Here is a 20955-nt window from a genome sequence, read left to right on the forward strand (position 1 = left end):
CAGAGTTTCACTCTTATTTCCCAGGCTGGAGTGCAGTGGCCTGATCTCAGCTCACTGCAACCTCCACCTCCCGGGTTCAAGCAATTCTCCTCCTTCAGTCTCCTGAGTGCTGGGATTACAGGCGCCCACCACCACGCCTGGCTAATTTTGTATTTTTAGTAGAGACGGGGGTTTCACCATGTTGGCCAGACTGGTCTTGAACTCCTGACCTCAGGTGATCCTCCCGCCTCGGCCTCCCAAATTGCTGGGATTACAGGTGTGAGCCACCACGCCCGGCCCATTTTGTCTCTTAATGCACATGTCCAGGAAGTTGCTTCTCCCTAGTGTCTGCATTCAATTAACACTCTAACATAACGGTTCTGGACCGTCAGGAGATTGTCTCTCCCTGGCGCTGGCTGCCAAATTATTAATAACATTTAGAGAGGCAATGTGATCATTGTTGAACCAGTATTTAACATTCCTGGTGGGTGGGGAAGAGCCCTCTCCAGACCTGCTCATGCCTGTTTAACTACCTGTAACATTATGAGCCACTATGTCAGGCCATCTGTGACATTTAAGCCAGGCGGACCAACTATCTTCTGACTGCCCTCCCCTCACAGTTCAGCTGGAAGGAAACTGCTCTCTGAGTAGATGTGGCCAAGAAGACAGGCTCCCTCTCCCCTCAGCTGCCAACCAAGGTTTACCATATCTTACCAGGAGGAGCATGCTGCCACCATTTTTCATCCCCTCCAACTCCAAATTAAAGAGGCTACGTTTCTGGTGAATGTGGTAAAGAAGCAGGGCACTCCTCCACCCAGCACTTGCCCATACCATAGAATGAAGGCTCTACCATCGGCGACAGTCTGAGAATACGGGGACCATAATCACACTCCTCCCAGCTTGCTCATGGAACAGAGATCCCACACCGGGAGGGGCAAGCCATGAAGACCAGAGGCTACTGCTCCACCAGTGTCCAAAACAGGGGCTCAGATGCTTTGCCCAGTGGGACAGACAGTTCATAAGAAAAGAGACCTGAGGGCCAGGCATGGTGGCTCACACTGTAATCCCAGCACTTTGGGAGGCCAAGGCCGGTGGATCACCTGAGGTCAGGAGTTTGTGACCAGCCTGGTCAACATGGTGAAACCCCATCTCTACTAAAAATAAAAAATTAGCTGGGTGTGGTGGCAGGCAGCTGTAATCCCAGCTACTGAGGCAGGAGAATCACTTGAACCAGGGAGGCAGAGGTTGCAGTGAGCCAAGATCGTGCCACTGCGCTCTAGCCTGGGTGACAGTGAGACTCTGTCTCAAAACAAACAAACAAACAAAAAATACAAATATTAGCTGGACATGGTGGTGCACACCTGTAGTCCTGGCTACTCAGGAGGTTGAGGCAGGAGAACTGCTTGAACCTGGGAGGCAGAGGTTGCAGTGAGCTGAGATTGTGCCATTGCACTCCAGCCTGGGCAACAAAAGTGAAATTCCATCTCAAAATAAATAAATTAATTAAATAAATAAACAAACAAGACAAAAAGAGACTCTTGGAAGCAGCAAGAGAAAAACAACTCATCGCGTACAAGGAAACTCCAGTGAGATTGACAGTTGATTTCTCATCAGAAACAACAGAAGCAAGCAGGTGGTGGGATTACACATTCAAAGTACAGTTGATTCTTGTCTCTATGGTGGTTGTATTCCACAAAGTCACCACAAACAATGAATTAGAGAATACCCAACACTGTTCCTAGCGGAAACACACGGTGAAGTTCCTGCCAGCCTCTGATCGCCACACTTTGTCAACCAATCAGTCCACAGCTGTGTGTTCATGTGATTCTGTTTTGAGTTTTGTTTGTTTTTGTAGGCCTTGCTCTATTGCACAGGCTGAAGTGCAGTGGCACCATCAGAGCTCACTGCAGCCTTGAACTCCTAGGCTCAAGCAATCCTCCTGCCTCAGGCTCCCGAGTAGCTGGGACTACAGGTGTGCATCACCAGTGCGCCTGGCCCCCAAATCTATCTTTTCAGACTAGTTTCCCAGCCAGGGGTGGTGGTGTGTGCCTGTGGTCCCAGCTACTCAGGAGGCTGAGGCAGGAGAATCCCTTAAGCCCAAGAGTTTGAGGCTGCAGTGAGCTACGATCAGGCCACTGCACTCCAGCCTGGGTGACGGAACAAGATCCTGTCTCTAAAAAAGATAAAATAAAAAATAAGGCCAGGCACAGTGGCTCACAGTGGCTCACAGTGGCTGGCTATAATCCCAGCACTTTGGGAGGCCGAGATGGGTGGATCACGAGGTCAGGAGTTCGAGATCAGACTGGCCAATATGGTGAAACCCCATCTAGGAAACTAGTCTGCCAGCTAATTTTGTGTTTTTAGTAGAGACAGGGTTTCACCATGTTGGTAAGGCTGGTCTTGAACTCCCGACTTCAGGTAATCCACTCCCTTTGGCCTCCCAAAGTGCTGGGATTACAGGTGTGAGCCACCATGCCCACTCCACAATTACTTTTGCTCCAACAAAATATAAGAGGGCTTCAAAGGGAAGACATCAGCATAAAGGTCTTCAAGAAACTGTACAACCTAGCCAGGTGCAGTGGCTCACGCCTGTAATCCCAGCACTTTGGGCAGCCAAGGCAGGCAGATCACCTGAGGTTGGGGGTTCAAGACCAGCCTGACCAACATGAAGAAACCCTGTCTCTACTAAAACAAAATACAAAAAATTAGCCGGGCGTGGTGGTGCATACCTGTAATCCCAGCTACTAGGGAGGCTGAAGCAGGAGAATTACTTGAACCCGGGAGCCGGAGGTTGCAGTGAGCCGAGATCGTGCCATTATACCCCAGCCTGAACAACAAGAGCGAAACTCTGTCTCAAAAAGAAAAGAAAAGAAATTGTACAATCTAAACTGAACATGGTGGCTTGCATCTATAATCCCAGCTACTTGGGAGGGTGAAACAAGAGGATTGCTTGAGGCCAGGAGTTCAAGACCAGCCTGAGCAACATAGAGAGACCCCTATCTCCTAAATAATTTTTTAAAATTAGCCAGGGGTGATGGACTTCATGTAGTAGTTAATGGGAGGAATTAGGCCAGGAGCAGTGGCTCACACCTGTAATCCCAGCACTTTGGGAGGCTGAAGGGGAGGACTGGTCTCAAGCCCAGGAGCTTGAGACCAGCCTGGGCAACATGCCAAAACCCCATCTCTACAAAAAAAAAAAAAAATATATATACACACACACACACACACACACACACACACACACACACACATATACAAAAATTAGCTGGACATGGTGTTGTGTGCCTGTAGTTCTAGCTACTTGGGAGGTTGAAGCTGGAGGACTGCCTGAGCTTGGGTGGTCAACACTGCAGTGAGCCATGATGGTGCCACTGCACTCCAGCCTGGGGGACAAAGCGAGATCTTGCTCAAAAAAAAAAAAAAAAAAAAAACGTTGGGGGAGGAATTAAAAATATATATATTGTAGTAGACACTGCTGTAACTATCTGCTTAGCACTTTGTGGGGATGGTGCCCCAGTTTTCCTCGGGAAAACCATCCCTTCCCCAGCCTACTTCATGTCATGCCAGTAGAGATAACTAAACCCCCAATTCCACACTGATTCAGGTTGAAGGATTTGCACAGGCTTCAAACAAATCTAGTAACTGGCCAGGCATGGTGGCTCATGCCTGTTATCAGAGCACTTTAGGAGGCTGAGGTGAGTGGATCGCTTGAGGCTAGGAATTTGAGACCAGCATGGCCCACATGGCAAAACCCCATCTCTACTAAAAATACAAAAATTAGCCAAGCATGGTGGCAGGCGCCTGTAATCCCAGCTACTCGGGAGGCTGAGGCAGGAGAATCGCTTGAACCCAGAAGGTGGAGGTTGCAGTGAACTGAGATCGCACCCCTGCACTCCAGCCTGGGTGACAGAGGGAGGCTCTGTCTCAAAAAAACTAGTAACCAATGAGAGTCAAATCTGGGCCTTGCATTACAAAGGACAGAGACAGGGAGAAAGAGAGACAGAGAGAGAAGAGCTTTCTCTTGCTGGAGTTACTGAAAATGTCAGACATGAATCTGCAAGTACTAGCTGCCATCTGGCTACTCTGAAAGGAGAGGGTGGCTGAGAATGGAACCAACTCAGAAGAAAGTTGAGCTAAGGGAGGGATCAAAGTCCTAATGATACTGTTTGAGTCCGTGGAGCCAACTGTGTCTTCACAGTCAGTAAGCCAGTGCACCTCCTTTCGTGCTTGAGTCCTTTTGAGTTGGGTCTTTGAAGACTTGTTACTGAAAGATTCCTGCTTACTACAACCTCATCGGGGCTATGTTTTAGGCATATCTGAGGAGGAAGGAGACGGACAGAAAGGAACCCAGTTAAGACCAGCCTGGGGCCAGGCGCAGTGGCTCACGCCTGTAATCCCAGCACTTTGGGAGGCCGAGGTGGGCGGATCCCGATGTCAGGAGTTCGAGACCAGCCTGGCCAACACGGTGAAACCCCATCTCTACTAAAAATACAAAAATTAGCCGGATGTAGTGGCGGGCGCCTATAATCCCAGCTACTTGAGAGGCTGAGGCAAGAGAATTGCTTGAACCCGGGAGGCGGAGGTTGCAGTGAGTTGAGATCGAGCCACTGCTCTCAAGCCTGGGCGACAGGGCAAGACTCCATCTCAGGAAAAAAAAAAAAAAAAGAACCAGCCTGGGCAACATAGCCAGACTGTCGTGTCTACAAAAAATTTAAAAAATCAGGCTGGGCGCAGTGGCTCACACCTGTAATCCTAGCACTTTGGGAGGCCAAGGCAGGGGGATCACTTGAGGTCAGGAGTTTGACACCAGACTAGCCAACATGGTGAAACCCATCTCTAATAAAAATACAAAAAGAATTAGCCAGGTGTGGTGTTACATACCTGTAGTGTAAGCTACTTGGGAGGCTGAGGTGGGAGGATTTCTTGAACCCAGGAGGCAGAGGTTGCAGTGAGCCGTGACTGTGCCACTGCACTCCAGCTTTGGTGACAGAGCAAGACCCTGTCTCAAAAACAAAAAAAAAAAAAAAGAAGAAGAAAGAAAGAAAGAGAAAGAAGGCAGGAAGGCAGGAGAGAGGGAAAGAGGGAAGGAAAGAAAGGAGGAAGAGAGGAAGGGAGGAAGGGAGGGAGGGAAGGGAGAAAGAGAAAGAAAGACGAGTTAATACAATGGTAATGATACAATACAATAGTAAAGGCAAAGTAACATGAGAATCACAAGGAAATATCAGACAAACTCAAACTGAGGGACATTCTACAAAATAACTGACCTGTAATCTTCAAAAGTCCAAGGCCATGAAAGACCAAAATACTACTACTACTACTACTAAGACTAAATAACTATTTCAGGTCAGGCATGGTGGCTCATGCTTGTAATCCCAGCACTTTGGGAGGCCAAGGTGGGTGGATCACTTGGGACCAGCCTGGGCAACACGGTGAAACCCCATCTCTACCAAAAATATTAAAATTAGCTGGGCGTGGTGACACACACTTGTGGTCCCAGCTACTCAGGAGGTTGAGGTGGGAGGATCATTTGAGCCCGGGAGGCAAAGGTTGCAGTGAGCCATGACCGCACCACTGCACTCCAGCCTGGGCAACACAGCATGACAATGTTTCAAAAAAAAAAAAAAAAAAAAAAAGTGCCAGACCTTGAAAATCACAAAAAGCTAAGAACTGGTTTAAGATTTAATCTGGAGCCAGCCGAAACGGCTCATGCCTGTAATCCTAGCACCCTGAAAGGCCAGGGTGAGAGGCTCACTTGAGTCTAGAAATTTGAGACCAGACTGGGCAACATCGGCTAGACCCCTTCTCTACAAACATTCTAAAACTTAGCCAAGCCGGGCGCCGTGGCTCACACCTGTAATCCCAGCACTTCGGGAGGCCAAAGCGGGCACATAACTTGAGGTCAGGAGTTCGAAACCTGCATGGCCAACATGGTGAAACCCCATCTCTACTAAACATACAAAAATTAGCCAGGCATGGTGGCGTGTGCCAGTAATCCCAGCTACTTGGAAGGCTGAGGCAGGAGAATCGCTTGAACCTGGGAGGTAGAGGTCAAGGTGAGCCAAGATTGCGCCACTTCACTCCAGCCTGGGCGACAGAAGGAGACTCCATCTCAAAAAACAAACAAACAAACAAACAAAAAACACTGGGCGCAGTGGCTCATGCCTGTAATCTCAGCACTTTGGGAGACTGAGGCGGGTGGATCATGAGGTCAGGAGATACAGACCATCCTGGCTAACACGGCAAAACCCCCTCCTACTAAAAATACAAAAAATCAGCCAAGCGTGGTGGCATGCGCATGTAGTCCCAGCTACTTGGGAGGCTGAGGCAGGAGACCCGGGAGGCAGAGGTTGCAGTGAACCAAGATTGTGCCATTGCACTCCAGCCTGGGCAACAGAGCGAGACTCCGTTTCAAAAAAAAAAAAAGGATTAGCTAGGCGTGGTGTGTGCTAGGGCGTGGTGGCAGGATCAGTTGAGCCTAATAGTTCGAGCCTGCAGTGACCTATGATCTTGCCACCGCACTCCACTCCAGCCTGGGCAACAGAGCAAGACCCTGTGCTAGAAAAATAATTCTGCCAGTCACGGTGGCTCATGCCTGTAATCCCAGCACTTTGGGAGGCTGAGGCAGGTGGATCACGAGGTCAGGAGATTGAGACCATCCTGGCTAACACGGTGAAACCCCGTCTCTACTAAAAATACAAAAAATCTGCCAGGCGTGGTGGTGGGCACCTGTAATCCCAACTACTCGGGAGACTGAGGCAGGAGAATGGCGTGAACCTGGGAGGCGGGGCTTGCAGTGAGCCGAGATTGCGCCACTGTACTCCAGCCTGGGTGACAGAGAGAGACTCCATTTCAAAGGGAAAAAAAAGAAAAATAATTCTAAGAATGCAGTGAGCTGTGAGATAGGTAATGAGCTACCTGGTGGGGCAAATTATTCCTAGACCCTTCCCACCTCTGTAGTTCAGTAAGCTTCCACATAATTTTCTCTCTCTCCCTTTTTTTTTTTTTTTTTTTTAATTTGAGGCGGAGTCTCGCTCTGTCGCCCAGGCTGGAGTGCAGTGGCCGGATCTCAGCTCACTGCAAGCTCCGCCTCCCAGGTTCACGCCATTCTCCTGCCTCAGCCTCCCGAGTAGCTGGGACTACAGGCGCTCGCCACTGCGCCCGGCTAGTTTTTTGTATTTTTTAGCAGAGACGGGGTTTCACCGGGTTAGCCAGGATGGTCTCGATCTCCTGACCTTGTGATCCACCCGTCTCGGCCTCCCAAAGTGCTGGGATTACAGGCTTGAGCCACCGCGCCCGGCCTCTTTTTTTTTTTTTTTCTTTGGCAGGGTCCTTCACTCTGTCACCCAGGCCTGAGTGCAGTGGCACTCAGTGATTGCTCACTGCAGCCTCAACCTCCTGGGCTCAATTGATCCTCCCGCCTCAGCCTCCCAAGTAGCTGGGATTATGGACACATGCCACCACACCCAGCTCATTTTTGTATTTTTGGTAGAGATGGGATCTCACTATGTTGCCCAGGCTGGTTTCCAACTGCTGGGCTCAAGCAATCAGCCTGCCTTAGCCTCCCAAAGTGCTGGAATCACAGAGGTGAGCCACGACGCCCAGCCAGCATCATTTTCCAGTTAAATGTTAATAGTATCTACTTCATATGGCTGCTGTGAGGATTATAGGAGGTAGTGTACATAAAAGTGTCTGGCAAGCCAGGTGCGGTGGCTCATGCCTGTAATTCCAGCACTTTGGGAGGCCAATGCGGGTGGATCACCTAGGGTCAAGAGTTTGAGACCAGCCTGGCCAACATGGTGAAACCTCGTCTCTACTAAAAATACAAAAATTAGCCGGGCATGGTGGTTGGTGACTATAATCCCAGCTACTTGGGAGGCTGAGGCAGGAGAATCACTTGAACCCAGGAGGTAGGGGTTGCAGTGAGCTTGCACTCCAACCTGGGCGACAGAGCAAGACTCCGTCTCAAAAAAAAAAAAAAAAAAGTGCCTGGCACAGAAGAGATGGCAAGTCTACATTAGTTGAATATGCATCTATGAACCAGAACAAATCCCAGTCCAGTCCTCCAAGGAAATGCCAACCTCAGTCACTAGAGGGGAATCTCAGTCACACTCTAACTGAGCTTCCAGCAGCAGGAGGTGGCAGCTTGCCGCTCTGATACACCAGCCTTTCCTATGCCGGGAAACTCACTCCCACTCAGCAAACCTGGCTCCATGCTGAACTCTATGGTGTTTTCTCTGAGTCACTATTTTCTCCTGCAGTTGCAAAATGATATGGCAAAAGTCCCTCTAGGGTTTTTACTGCTTACTGAGTAACATCCAAACTCCTTGCCAGAATCCAGAGCCTTCCTCAATCTGGCCCCAACCTACCTCTCCAGGCTGAAACCCCGTCATTTTTTTTACTGCAGCCACGCTGGACAAGCTATGCTTCTGCCTCTATGCCTCAGCTCACCCTGATCCTTCTCCTTCATGCCTTTCTTCAGTCCTGACCTTCTGCAACCCTACTTTTTCTCTTCTTTTTGTTTTTTGTTTTTGAGATGGAGTTTTGCTCTATGGCCCAGGCTGGAGTGAAGTGGTGCAATCTCAGCTCACTGCAACCTCTGCCTCTCGGGTTCAAGTGATTCTCCTGCCTCAGCCTCCCAAGTAGCTTGGATTACAGGCACGTGCCACCAAATCCAGCTAATTTTTGTATTTTTAGTAGAGACGGGGTTTCATCATGTTGGTCAGGCTGGTCATGAACTCTTGACCTCAGGTGACCTGCCTGCCTTGGCATCTCAAAGTGCTAGGATTACAAGTGTGAGCCAGCAAGCTCGGCCTGCTTTATTTTTTTTTTTTATTTTTTTTTTAAATTTTTTGGCTGGTTGTGGTGGCTCACACCTGTAATTTCAACACTTTGAGAGGTCAAGGCGGGCAGATCACGAGGTCAGGAGTTTGAGACCAGCCTGGCCATGGTGAAACCCCATCTCTACTAAAAATACAAAAAGTAACTGGGCGTGGTGGTGGGTGCCTGTAATCCCAGCTACTTGGGAGGCTGAGGCAGGAGAATCATTTGAACCCGGGAGGCAGAGGTTGCAGTGAGCTGAGGTCGGCACCATTGCACTCCAGCCTGGGCAACAAGAGTGAAACTGTGTAAAAAAAAAAAAAGAAAAGAAAATTTATTGTAGAGACAGTGTCTCCCTCTGTTGCCCAGGCTGGAGTGCCGTGTCACAATCATAGCTCACAGCAGCCTTGACCTCCTGGGGCTCAAGCAACTCCCCCACCTCTGGAGTAGCCAGGACCACAGGCATGCGCCACCACGCACAGCTAGTTTTTTCTTTTTGTAGAGATGGAGTCTTCCTACGTTGCCCAGGGTGGTCTCAAACTCTTGGTCTCAAGGGATCCTCCTGCCTTGGCCTCTCAAAGTGCTAGGATTACCAGTGTGAGCCCCCACACTTGGCCTGCTTATTTATTTATTTATTCTTTTATTTTTTTTGGGACGGAGTCTCGCTCTGTCACCCAGGCTGGAGTGCAGTGGCCGGATCTCAGCTCACTGCAAGCTCCGCCTCCCGGGTTTACGCCATTCTCCTGCCTCAGCCTCTCGAGTAGCTGTGACTACAGGCACCCGCCACCTCGCCCAGCTAGTTTTTTGTATTTTTTAGTAGAGACAGGGTTTCACCGTGTTAGCCAGGATGGTCTCGATCTCCTGACCTCGTGATCCGCCCGTCTCGGCCTCCCAAAGTGCTGGCATTACAAGCTTGAGCCACTGCGCCCGGCCGGCCTGTTTATTTATTGTTTTAGAGATAGGGTATCAATATTATTAAAAGAGAGAGAGGAAAAAAAAAATAGAGACAGGGTCTCACTCTTCACCCTGGCTGGAGTGCAGTGGTGCAATCATAGCTCACTGAAGCCTCAAATTCCTGGGCTCAAGTGATCCTCCCGCCTCAGCCTCCCAAACAAAGCACTGGGAGTGAGTCACTGCACTGGGGCCTAAATTGATTTATATATTTTGTCTCTTCAATAGCTTGGAGTGTGTATTTTATCTCTTCAATAGATTGGAGGCCTCCACCCAGAAGCCAGTAGGTAATTTGCCCAAGGTAACACAGGGTACATAAGTGACAAGTATGGAATTCTTTTTTTCTTCTTTTTCTTATTCTTCATCATTAAACTTGAACAAATATCAGATTCTATCCCAGGCAATCAGGCTCTGGGGAGTTCTTTCTCTTAAATACAGATTCATACTATATAGTAATCCTTTATCAGCCACAGTACCTAGCTCAGAGCTTTGCACACAGTGCCATGCAATGCTTTATCAAATGAATAACTAAAAAAACTCATTGATCTAATTAGCACCTCTTGAACCTTCACTGACCTATGGGCCACTGGGAATCAGAAACTCAGTCTCATTAATCTGAGTGAGACTGCCTGGCTGTGGATCTAATTATGAGCAATTTCAGAATCATAATTACTGTTCCATTTTGTCTCTTGATCTGTAATGCATCCAAGGACCTACTCCCAGCTTCTCAGGGAAAAAAAAAAAAAAACAAAAACCCACTACATGATTACTTACTGAAGGTTGGGAGCTGTGTGTTTTTGTGAAGCTTCCAGCTCACATCTTTGCTGTGAAATGAGGGGGATGGACTGGATGATCTCCGAGGGCCCTTTCTTCAGTTGTAACAGTCTGAGATGGACAGGTGTGATCCCAGAGCTTTGGGAGGCTGAGGTGGGAGGATCCTGTGAAGTCGGTAGTTTCAGACCAGCCTGGACAACATAGCAAGACCCAGTATCTACCAAAAAAAAATTGTATTTTCTTTTTTTGAGATGGAGTCTCGCTCTGTCACCCAGGCTGGAATGCAGTGGTGCAATCTTGGCTCACTGCAACCTCCACCTCCTGGGTACCAAGCAATTCTCCTGCCTCAGCCTCCTGAAGAGCTGGGATTACAGGCGCCCACCACCATGCCCAGCTAAGTTTTGTATTTTTAGGAGTGACAGGGCTTCACCATGTTGGTCAGGCTGGTCTCCAACTCGTGTCCTCAAGTGATCCGCCCTCCTCAGCCTCCAGAAGTGCTGGGATTACAGGCGTGAGCCGTAGTGCCCAGTCCCCCAATTTTTTTTTTTTTAATTAGCAGGGCGTGGTGACGCGCACTCATAGTCCCAGCTCTTTGGGAGGCTGAGGTGGGAGGATCACTTGACCCCAAGGAGGTTGAGAATGCAGTCAGTAAATATTGCACCACTGCACTGCAGCCTGGACGACAGAGTGAGACCCTGTCTCTAAAATAAAATAAAAACAGTCTAGGATTCTGAGAGGCATGGAATTAAAAAGAGCTTCTGTCAGAAGACATCATTTTGAGTCTCAGCTCTGTCATTACTAGTGACCTTACTCAAGTTAGTTAGCCCAACTCTCAGATTCCCCATCTGTAAAATTTGATTCCTTTATTAGAACAGTTTTTTTAACCTAGGGTGATCTCGGGCCCAGGTTCTGGTGGGCTGCCGCACACATTGGCTGGGTGGCTCTGGTAGGTCACGCCCTGGCCGCTTCGCCTTCGAGAGGAGGGTGAGGACAGTCTCCGAGGCGGCGCTGCCGAGCCTCCCCGTGACTTGGTGATCGCGGAGCCAGCAGAGACCCAGGGCTCCGGCACCTAGGGCTAGAAGGGCGGGCGCGCGCCCGGGGTGGGTCACGTGACGGCTCCAGGCCCGCGCGGGGCCGGGGGCGCGCGGGGCCGGGGGCGCGCGGGGCCGGGGGCGCGCGGGGCCGGGGCAGGGGCGGGGCCTGGAGCGCGCGGCCCTGCGGGTGACAGGCGGGCGGGAAGGGGCGGGGCCTCGGGCGGGGCCGCCGGGGGGAGGAGGGCGGCGGGAGGGGAGGAGTGGAGATGGCGGCGGCGGCGGCTCAGGGGGGCGGGGGTGGGGAGCCCCGGAGAGCCGAGGGGGTCGGCCCGGGGGTCCCGGGGGAGGTGGAGATGGTGAAGGGGCAGCCGTTCGACGTGGGCCCGCGCTACACGCAGCTGCAGTACATCGGCGAGGGCGCGTACGGCATGGTCAGGTGAGGGGGCGTTCCGGGGGAGGGGGCGCCCTCAGGGGAGGGGGCTTCACAGGAGAGGAGGGGGAGGCGCCGAGCGCTTTCCGGGACGTGGAGACGCGGAGCGTCCCGAGGAGGCAGGGGACTCGGGATGATCCGGAGCGTCCCAGGGAGGGGACCCCTGAGTGCTTTCTAGGGGAGAGGGCGCTGCCGGCGTCCTCAGGGGAGGGGGCTTGGAGGCTTTGAGTCCACCCTTCTGTAATGACGGGAGGGGCATCTGAGTGCATGTGGGGGCCCGCGGGGACCCTAGTGACACGGGGCGAGGCCCAGAGGATGAGTACTCTCGGGGAGGCGACATCCTTAGTGAAGAGGCAGTGGAGGGCCCGTTTTGGGGGAAAGGGTGTCTTGGATTCCCCCTGTGAGGCAGTGCCAGGGAGCCTGGGGTAGACGAGCCGAGATCAGGGTGGGGCAGGGCTTTGGCCCCCCCCCCCACCACCACCACTACCACCACCACCAGGTGCCCAAAGAGAGATGAGGGGGCCAGGAGTGCCACCTGCATGTTTTGGGAGGGGTCTGTGAGTGCCCCCGGCCCCACCGTGAGCTCTGGGACAGCCCTGCTGCCCGCTTCCCTCACCCTAGGACCCGCCCCTGCCCTGTCCATTCTCTCCTGCCCCTCCCCTGGCTGCCGTTTTCCCAGTATTTGCTCCATGGTGTGCCCCCAGCATCTGCACCCCCGGACCTGTCTCGGGTTAAGGAACCTTTCCTGGGAATGGGGGCGAAGGGTTCAGGGCCAGTAGAATGGAAGGGGATTGAGGAGAGGGGAAGTCAGTGAGCGGTCAGTCTCTTCCTCTGTTTGTAAAGTCACCGAAGGGCCGCCTGGCTGGTCCCCAGCTTTCTCTCTGGAGATCCCAGCCCTACACAGCAGGAAGGAACCAGCATTGTTTATGATTTGACCAGAGCCAGCTCCTACTCTCTCCCCTCCCTGCCAAGGCCTGGGTGGGGCCACCAGGCCTGGACTCCCCCTTTGTAAGGCCACAGCAGCAGCCTCTCTCCGGTCCCCTCAGCTCGGCCTATGACCACGTGCGCAAGACTCGCGTGGCCATCAAGAAGATCAGCCCCTTCGAGCATCAGACCTACTGCCAGCGCACGCTCCGGGAGATCCAGATCCTGCTGCGCTTCCGCCATGAGAATGTCATCGGCATCCGAGACATTCTGCGTGCGTCCACCCTGGAAGCCATGAGGGATGTGTATCCTTCACCTTGCCCAGTCGGCTGGTCATACACAGCCTCGGAGCCGGGCTGGGGACCCGTTGCTTGCTTTCTGTTTCCATCTTACCCACCACCCTCCAAAACAAACCCAGTAAAATAAACTTTCCTGCAGAGGAGAAGCCACAGTGTAACAGGACTTGGAGGCCTCTGATGAACCCAGGCCTGCGGCAGCCGGGCAGTATGGCCTTGAGCAAGTCAGTTCTCTGCTCTGTGCCCCAAGGGGGAGGGCTAGGCAGGATGGTCTCTATGGGAGTGTTGTCTTCTGACATCGGCAGTTCTGAGACATGACCCAGCTTCTGCCCACAGTCACTTCTTGCTAACAAATGGATGATTCTTTCCTCTCTTTCCTCCTTCCCCAGACTGGAAGGGAGACAGGGAGAAAGCAGACTGTCAGCTGGGCATGGTGGCTTATGCCTGTAATCCCAGCACTTTGGGAGGCTGAGGTGGGCAGATTACCTGAGGCCAGGAGTTGGAGACCAGCCTGGCCAACATGGTTAAACCCTATCTCTACTAAAAGTACAAAACAATTAGCAGGGCGTGGTGGCGCATGCCTGTGATCCCAGCTACTTGGGAGGCAGAGGCAAGAATCGCTTGAACCCAGGAGGCGGAGGTTGCAGTGAGCCAAGATCGTGCCACTGCCCTCCAGCCTGGGTGACAGCGTGAGACTCTGTCTCAAAACAAAACAAAAACAAAAAACTGCCTTTCTTGAGGTCCTACTGCGTGTCAGGTACTATACATGCCCAATGCTTTTTTTTTTTTTTTCCTATTACACCTCCCAACTACCCTATGAGATGGGCTTTTCAGCTTCATTTCAAAGATGAGGGCAGGGTGCAATGGTTTACGTCTGTAGTTCCAACACTTTAGAGGCCAAGACCAGAGGATCAGTAGAGGCTGGGAGTTCAAGACCAGCCTGGGCAGCATAGTGAGACCCCATCTCTACAAAAAATTTAAAAATTATCCAGCTTTGGTGGTGCATGACTGTAGTCCCAGCTACTTGGGATGCTGAGGCAGGAGGATGGCTTGAGCACAGGAGTTCAAGGCTGCAATGAGCTATGATTGTGCTACTGCACTCCAGCCTGGGGGACAGAACGCGACCCTGTCTCAAAAAAAAAAAAAAAAAAATGAAGAAGCTGAGGCCCAGAAAACCTAAAATCAAGTGTTTCTGTTGCTGTCTCCTCCTCCCCTCCCCCAGATGGGAACTTGTCCTTCTTAGGACTTCTCACTCAGAGCCACACCCTAATCACCTGTGGACTTGCACCTTGCCCAGGGAGGGACAGCCTAGCCTTTGTTGTCCTCCCCTGATACTGCTTTCCTAGTTTGCTGTCCACTTCCTGTCTGGCTCTCCTTAGCAACTTGTGACACCTGTCACCTCTTCCCTGCCCCACCCACCCACTCTCGGTCCCAGCCCTCCACCCAAGAGCGGGGATTTGTATTGCGGTGTCTGCAGCCCCCACCACAAACTGTGGACAGGAAATCTCTGTGCTTACCCCCATCTCGCTGTGTGGTCTGAAGCAAGTCACTGCGTCTTGCTGGGCCTCCCCAGCTCTAAAACAGCAGGGCTGGTCCACATATTCTGGAAAACCCTTTCAAGGCAGATTCTTGTTTTCTTTTTTTTCTTTTTTGAGATGGAGTCTCCCTCTGTCACCCAGGCTGGAGTGCAGTGGCTGGATCTCAGCTCACGACAACCTCCACCTCCCAGGTTCAAGCTATTCTCCTGCCTCAGCCTTCCAAGTAGCTGGGACTACAGGCGCCCGCCACCACGCCCAGATAATTTTTGCATTTTCAGTAGAGACGGGGTTTCGCCCTGTTGGCCAGGCTGGCCTCGAACTCCTGACCTCAGGTCTTCAACCCACCTCGGCCTCCCAAAGTGCTGGGATTACAGGTGTGAGCCACTGCACCTGGCCTCAAGGCAGATTCTAAAAGACAGCCCTAACTTATTTTTCCAGAGACAAGCCAAACAACATTTGTGGATTTATTTATTTATTTACGCATAAGCTTTGTTTTATCTTCAAATAGAAAAAGACATTTTACTCCTCCATCTTCTGAGGTATGGCCAAGCACTCTTCTTTGAGTGGGAGTGTGCTATTGGGAGTGTCTCCTCATTTTTCTTGCACAAACCATTCCCATAAGGCAGGCATTTATTTTTAAGCAAACATTTATTGCATGCCAGATGGTGTTCATACATTATCTCATTTAACTCCCTCAACAGCCATGTGACTCAGGTATTGATATTAGTAATAATAGTTCATGTTTGCCTAGCACTCACAACTTGCCTAGCACTGGGCTGACAGTTTTACATGCGCCATCTCATCTAGTCTTCACAACCACCCTCAAAAGAACCATTATTTCATGGCTCACACCTGTAATTTCCAGCACTTTGGGAGGGCGAGGTGGAAGGAACACTTGAACCCATGAGTTCAAGACCTGCCTGGGCAACATAGCAAGAGCCCGTCTCCACAAAAAGAAAACAAACAAACAAAAAACACATTATTTCCCCTACATACCAGATGAGAAAGTTGAGGCACAGACAGGTTGAGATCCTAAAGCCAGTAAGTAGTAGAGAGGAGATTTCAGACTTCCATGGGTTAAGTCCAGAGTTGCTGCTCTTTTTGTAGTTTTCTTTTTTTAATTAATTCATTTATTTATTTTTGAAACAGAGTCTCACTCTGTCATCCAGGCTGGAGTACAGTGACATGATCTTGGTTCACTACATCTGCCTCCTGGGTTCAAGTGATTCTCGTGTTGCAGCCTCCTGAGTAGCTGGGATTACAGGCACATGCCACTGTGCCCAGTTAATTTTGGTATTACCAGTAGAGACAGGGTTTTGCCATGTTGCCCAGGCTGGTGGTCTCAAACTCCTGGCCTCAAGCGATCCTCCCACCTCAGCCTCCCAAAGTGCTGGGATTACAGGCGTGACCCACCACTCCTGGCCCAAGTTGCTGCTCTTAACTGTGAAGTTCTCCGGCCTCCCACAGTTTATTATTATCCCTGTTTCCCCGGTAGGGAAACTGAGGCCACAGAAGTGAAGCCCCTTGCTCAGGATCAGCAACTGTGACGCGACAGAGGCTCAGAGCCCTGCCGCTGGGTAACGGCATCAGCTTGCCCAGCTGGTGGTGCAGGTTGGCAGATCTATTGAGTCCCAAGGGCCCTGGCTGGAGGAGATGTGTAGCCTCGCCTTCAGAGCCTGTTTTCCTTAACCAAGTGCCTCCCGCTGCCCCCTCCCCGGGGGTCTCTGGAACCATCCTCAGCTACATTGTGCAGGACCTGATGGAGACTGACCTGTACAAGTTGCTGAAAAGCCAGCAGCTGAGCAATGACCACATCTGCTACTTCCTCTACCAGATCCTGCGGGGCCTCAAGTACATCCACTCTGCTAATGTGCTCCACCGGGATCTAAAGCCCTCCAACCTGCTCATCAACACCACCTGCGACCTTAAGGTCAGAGGGTTGGGCACCTGTCCCCTCCTCCCCCAGGGTCTGGGGCTTCCAGGTGACCAGTAGAAGCCTTGGGCAGGAGAACATTGCAAGCAAGGGGAACAGTGGAGGCAAAGACAAGGGGGCGTGACTGCTTAAGCTGCAGAGGCCTTGAGCACCGAGCTTAGCAGCTTGGTCTGATTCCAGATTTGCGATTTCGGCCTGGCCCGGATTGCTGATCCTGAGCATGACCACACCGGCTTCCTGACGGAGTATGTGGCTACACGCTGGTACCGGGCCCCAGAGATCATGCTGAACTCCAAGGTAGGAGGGGCTGCCCATTCCTGAAGGGAAGGGACCAGGTCCCAGGAAGTCCTGGAGCTACCTCCGAGCCAGCTACCGACCCCCATGACACAGGAATTCCACCCTCTGGGCCTTGGGCTCTGCAAGGAAGCTGAGCACTGAGCCCTCCAGGCCTCTGCCTTCTGCCTGGTGTTGGATCTAACTTGGAGATGGTGGCTTGGTGTAGAAACAGGACCCTGTTGAGGCTGGCCCAGGAGCCCACCACTTCCTCCTCTCTCCCAGGGCTATACCAAGTCCATCGACATCTGGTCTGTGGGCTGCATTCTGGCTGAGATGCTCTCTAACCGGCCCATCTTCCCTGGCAAGCACTACCTGGATCAGCTCAACCACATTCTGGGTGAGGGAGGCCCAGCTGGCTGAGTGGGGGATGATTACCTTTTCCAAGGTGAGATTTCTCAAGAGTCCAAGTCAGGGATACCACCACGTGTGGGGCGCCTCCAGCATCTCATGGTATCTCAATGAGGTATAGATATTATCCCCATTGGATAGATGGGAAAAGCAAGTCTAAGTCCCACACCTAACGAGGCATCAGACCTAGGATTTGAGCCTCGGTCTGCCTGAATCCAGCCCCCTTGCTCTGCACCACCATGCTAATGACTAGGAGGTAACTGAGGGATTGGCATGGGTTGCTGGGCCGGGGGTCTTGTTCTTGCCTTGTTGCCTGTTCTGTTCCCAGAAAGAAGGAGGTGATCATTTACCAAGTCACCTCCTTATCCACAGGCATCCTGGGCTCCCCATCCCAGGAGGACCTGAATTGTATCATCAACATGAAGGCCCGAAACTACCTACAGTCTCTGCCCTCCAAGACCAAGGTGGCTTGGGCCAAGCTTTTCCCCAAGTCAGACTCCAAAGGTTTGAGAGACATGAGGGCGGGTGTGGGATAAACCCTGGGTGCCATAGAGGGTACGGGAGCCCAGCAGCGGCTGGAGGAGACAGGCAAAGTGATGCTTCTGGGAGCTTCTCCAGTCTTCCCTGTGACCCCTGACTCCTGCCCTTCCATAGCCCTTGACCTGCTGGACCGGATGTTAACCTTTAACCCCAATAAACGGATCACAGTGGAGGAAGCGCTGGCTCACCCCTACCTGGAGCAGTACTATGACCCGACGGATGAGGTGGGCCAGTCCCCAGCAGCAGTAGGGCCAGGGGCAGGGGGTAAGTAGGCATCCCCCATACCAGGCCTGAGCCTTGCTGTCTCTGCCACCCCAGCCAGTGGCCGAGGAGCCTTTCACCTTCGCCATGGAGCTGGATGACCTACCTAAGGAGCGGCTGAAGGAGCTCATCTTCCAGGAGACAGCACGCTTCCAGCCTGGGGCGCTAGAGGCCCCCTAACCCAGACAGACATCCCTGTACCCTGGGGCCTGGTGAGTGTCCCCATGGCTGGCACACAGATACGCTGATACTAAATACCTGTATCTATATCTATCTATATCTCTATCTGTATCTGTATCTATATCGATATCTATATCTGTATCTGTATGTGCCTCCATATAGCAGCAAGCTTACCCTGCACCCATGCTCGGTATGTCTTGTGACAACAGAAGTGCCTGGGGGCTGGGTGCAGTGGCTCATGCCTGGAATCCCAGCACTTTGGGAGACTGAGACTGAGATGAGTGGATCACCTGAGGGTCAGGAGTTTGAGACCAGCCTGGCCAGCATGGCGAAATCCCATCTATACTAAAAATACAAAAATTAGCCGGGCACAGTGGGTCACTCCGGTAATCCCAGCATTTTGGGAGGCTGATCACCTGAAGTCAGGGGTTCGAGACCAGCCTGGCCAACGTGGTGAAACCCTGTCTCTACTAAAAATACTAAAATTAGCCGGTTGTGTAGGCATGCGCTTCTAGTCCCAGCTACTCAGGAGGCTGTGGTGGGAGGATTGCTTGAACCCAGGAGGCGGAGGTTGCACCACTGTACTCCAGCCTGGGCAACAGTGAGACTGTATCTCAAAAAAAAAAAAGGGGGGGGCCAGGCACAGTGGCTCACATCTGTAAGCCCAGCACTTTGGGAGGCCAAGGTGGTGGATCACGAGGTCAAGAGTTCGAGACCAGCCTGGCCAACATGGTGAAACCCCATCTCCACTAAGAATACAAAAATTAGCCAGGTGTGGTGGCGTGTGCCTGTAATCTCAGCTACTTGGGAGGCTGAGGCAGGAGAATTGCTTGAACCCAGGAGGTAGAGGTTGCAGTGAGTTGAGATCGCACCACTGTACTCCAGCCTGGACTACAGAGCAAGACTCCATCTCAAAAAAAAAAAAAAAAAAAAAATGCCCAAGTGCTGCCCAGACTCATGGCCCACCCAGTCCTCCAGCCCCAAATGTCTCCACCTGTCAACACCCTGCATCCTCCAGCCCCAGCAGCCATTCTAATCTCCTTCTGGGAACAGAACTGGTAAAGAGGCAAGAGGTCACTGAGGGCCCCTGTCACCCGGGTGAGGACCCGAGCCAGGCTTCGGCTCTGGGTGTGGCAGAAGCAGGTGGGGCCATGATTGCTTTGGGAGGGGCCCAGCAGCACCCAGCCTGACCCAGATTGCCAGGCCTCCTCACACCTGCTGCCAGATCAGCAGTTCACATAGCTGTGGGGACCCTGCTGGGCCTGCCCCCACCCACACTGCCTCCTTGCCTCCTCTGGTCTCTTCCTGTCTTCAGCCAGGTGTGGCCTAATAGGAAGAAGGCGTGCATACCTGGGCTCAAACTCCAGCTGTGCCACTTAGTAAGTGCTGTGTGATATTGGGCAAGACACCTCACCTCTCTGCACCTCAGTTTCCTGGAGTCAGTTCTATTTATCTTTTTTTTTGTTTTCGTTTTTTTGAGACAGTGTCTCACTCTGTCGCCCAGGCTGGAGTGTAGTGGTGCAATCATAGCTCACTGCAGCCTCAAATTCCTGGGGCGCAAGGGATCCTCCCAGCTGGCTGGACGAGCCATTGCAACTGGCTAATTTTTTTTTTTTTTGTAGAGTTGGGGTCTTGCTATATTGCCCAGGCCAGTCTCAAACTCCTGGGCTCAAGTGACCCACCCACTTCGACTTCTCAAAGTGCTGGGATTACAGGCATGAGCCACTGTGCCCAGCTGAGACTGTTCTAATAATGAAAGCATAAAACCCTAAGCATTGTTCTAAGAGGTTTACATGTCTTAATTCCTTTAATCTTACAGCAGTACCTCCAGCTAGGTACTATTATTATCTCCATTTACAGATAAGGAAACTGAGACCCAGCCTATCCAGCTGTGAGGGTGAGAGACGTTCAGGTCAGGGCTCCCGCGGGTCTGCCTGGGGTATGCTAATGACTCCTTTTCTGTCTGCTTCCCTCTTTAGGACCTGCCTCCTGCCTGCCCCTCTCCCGCCGGACTGTTAGAAAATGGACACTGTGCCGAGCCCAGACCTTGGCAGCCCAGACCAGGGTGGAGCATGGGCCTGGCCACCTCTCTCCTTTGCTGAGGCCTCCAGCTTTAGGCAGGCCAAGGCCTCCTCCCCAGCCGCCCTTCCCACAGGACCTCGGGGGCTCAGGTGGCCCCAGTTCAATCTCCCACTGCTGCTGCTGCACCCTTACCTTCCCCAGTGTCCCAGTCTCTGGCAGTTCTAGAATGGAGGGGCTCTGGCTGCCCTGACCTGCTGAGGGGCAGGGGTGGAGGGTGGGGGGCGCTGAGTAGGGACTCAGGGCCAGGCCTGCCCCCCTCATCTCATTTAAACCCCACCCTATCTTCCCTGAAGGAACATTCCTTAGTCTCAAGGGCTAGCATCCCCGAGGAGCCGGACTGGGCTGAATCCCCTCCCCGTCAAAGCTGTCACTTCGAGTGCCCTCGCTGCTTCTGTGTGTGGTGAGCGGAAGTGGAGCTGGGGGGCGTGGAGAGCCCAGCGCCCCTGCCACCTCCCTGACCCATCTAATATATAAATATAGAGATGTGTCTATGGCTGACCCTGGCTCTGTCTGTGTTTGCGACGCCTCCGCC

At 52.1% G+C, this 20955-nt stretch overlaps 1 protein-coding gene across 2 annotated transcripts; it reads left to right on the forward strand.

Moving 5' to 3' along the window:
* The first annotated feature begins 11810 nt into the window (after nucleotides 1-11810).
* Nucleotides 11811-20921, forward strand: MAPK3 (mitogen-activated protein kinase 3). Of its 2 annotated transcripts, XM_007989370.3 has the most exons (9): nucleotides 11811-11991; nucleotides 13032-13214; nucleotides 16484-16673; nucleotides 16857-16973; nucleotides 17235-17349; nucleotides 17733-17864; nucleotides 18015-18124; nucleotides 18219-18373; nucleotides 20321-20921. In XM_007989370.3, exons 1-8 carry the CDS (start codon nucleotides 11822-11824, stop codon nucleotides 18339-18341), a joined length of 1140 nt encoding a protein of 379 aa, XP_007987561.1. In that variant the 5' UTR covers nucleotides 11811-11821; the 3' UTR covers nucleotides 18342-18373; nucleotides 20321-20921. The 2 variants fall into 2 exon arrangements, with proteins under 2 accessions (XP_007987561.1, XP_072871393.1); XM_073015292.1 differs by lacking the exon at nucleotides 17733-17864.
* Nucleotides 20922-20955: the final 34 nt, after the last annotated feature.

Source organism: Chlorocebus sabaeus, chromosome 5 (assembly GCF_047675955.1).
Source record: "Chlorocebus sabaeus isolate Y175 chromosome 5, mChlSab1.0.hap1, whole genome shotgun sequence".
Classification (NCBI taxonomy): domain Eukaryota; kingdom Metazoa; phylum Chordata; class Mammalia; order Primates; family Cercopithecidae; genus Chlorocebus; species Chlorocebus sabaeus.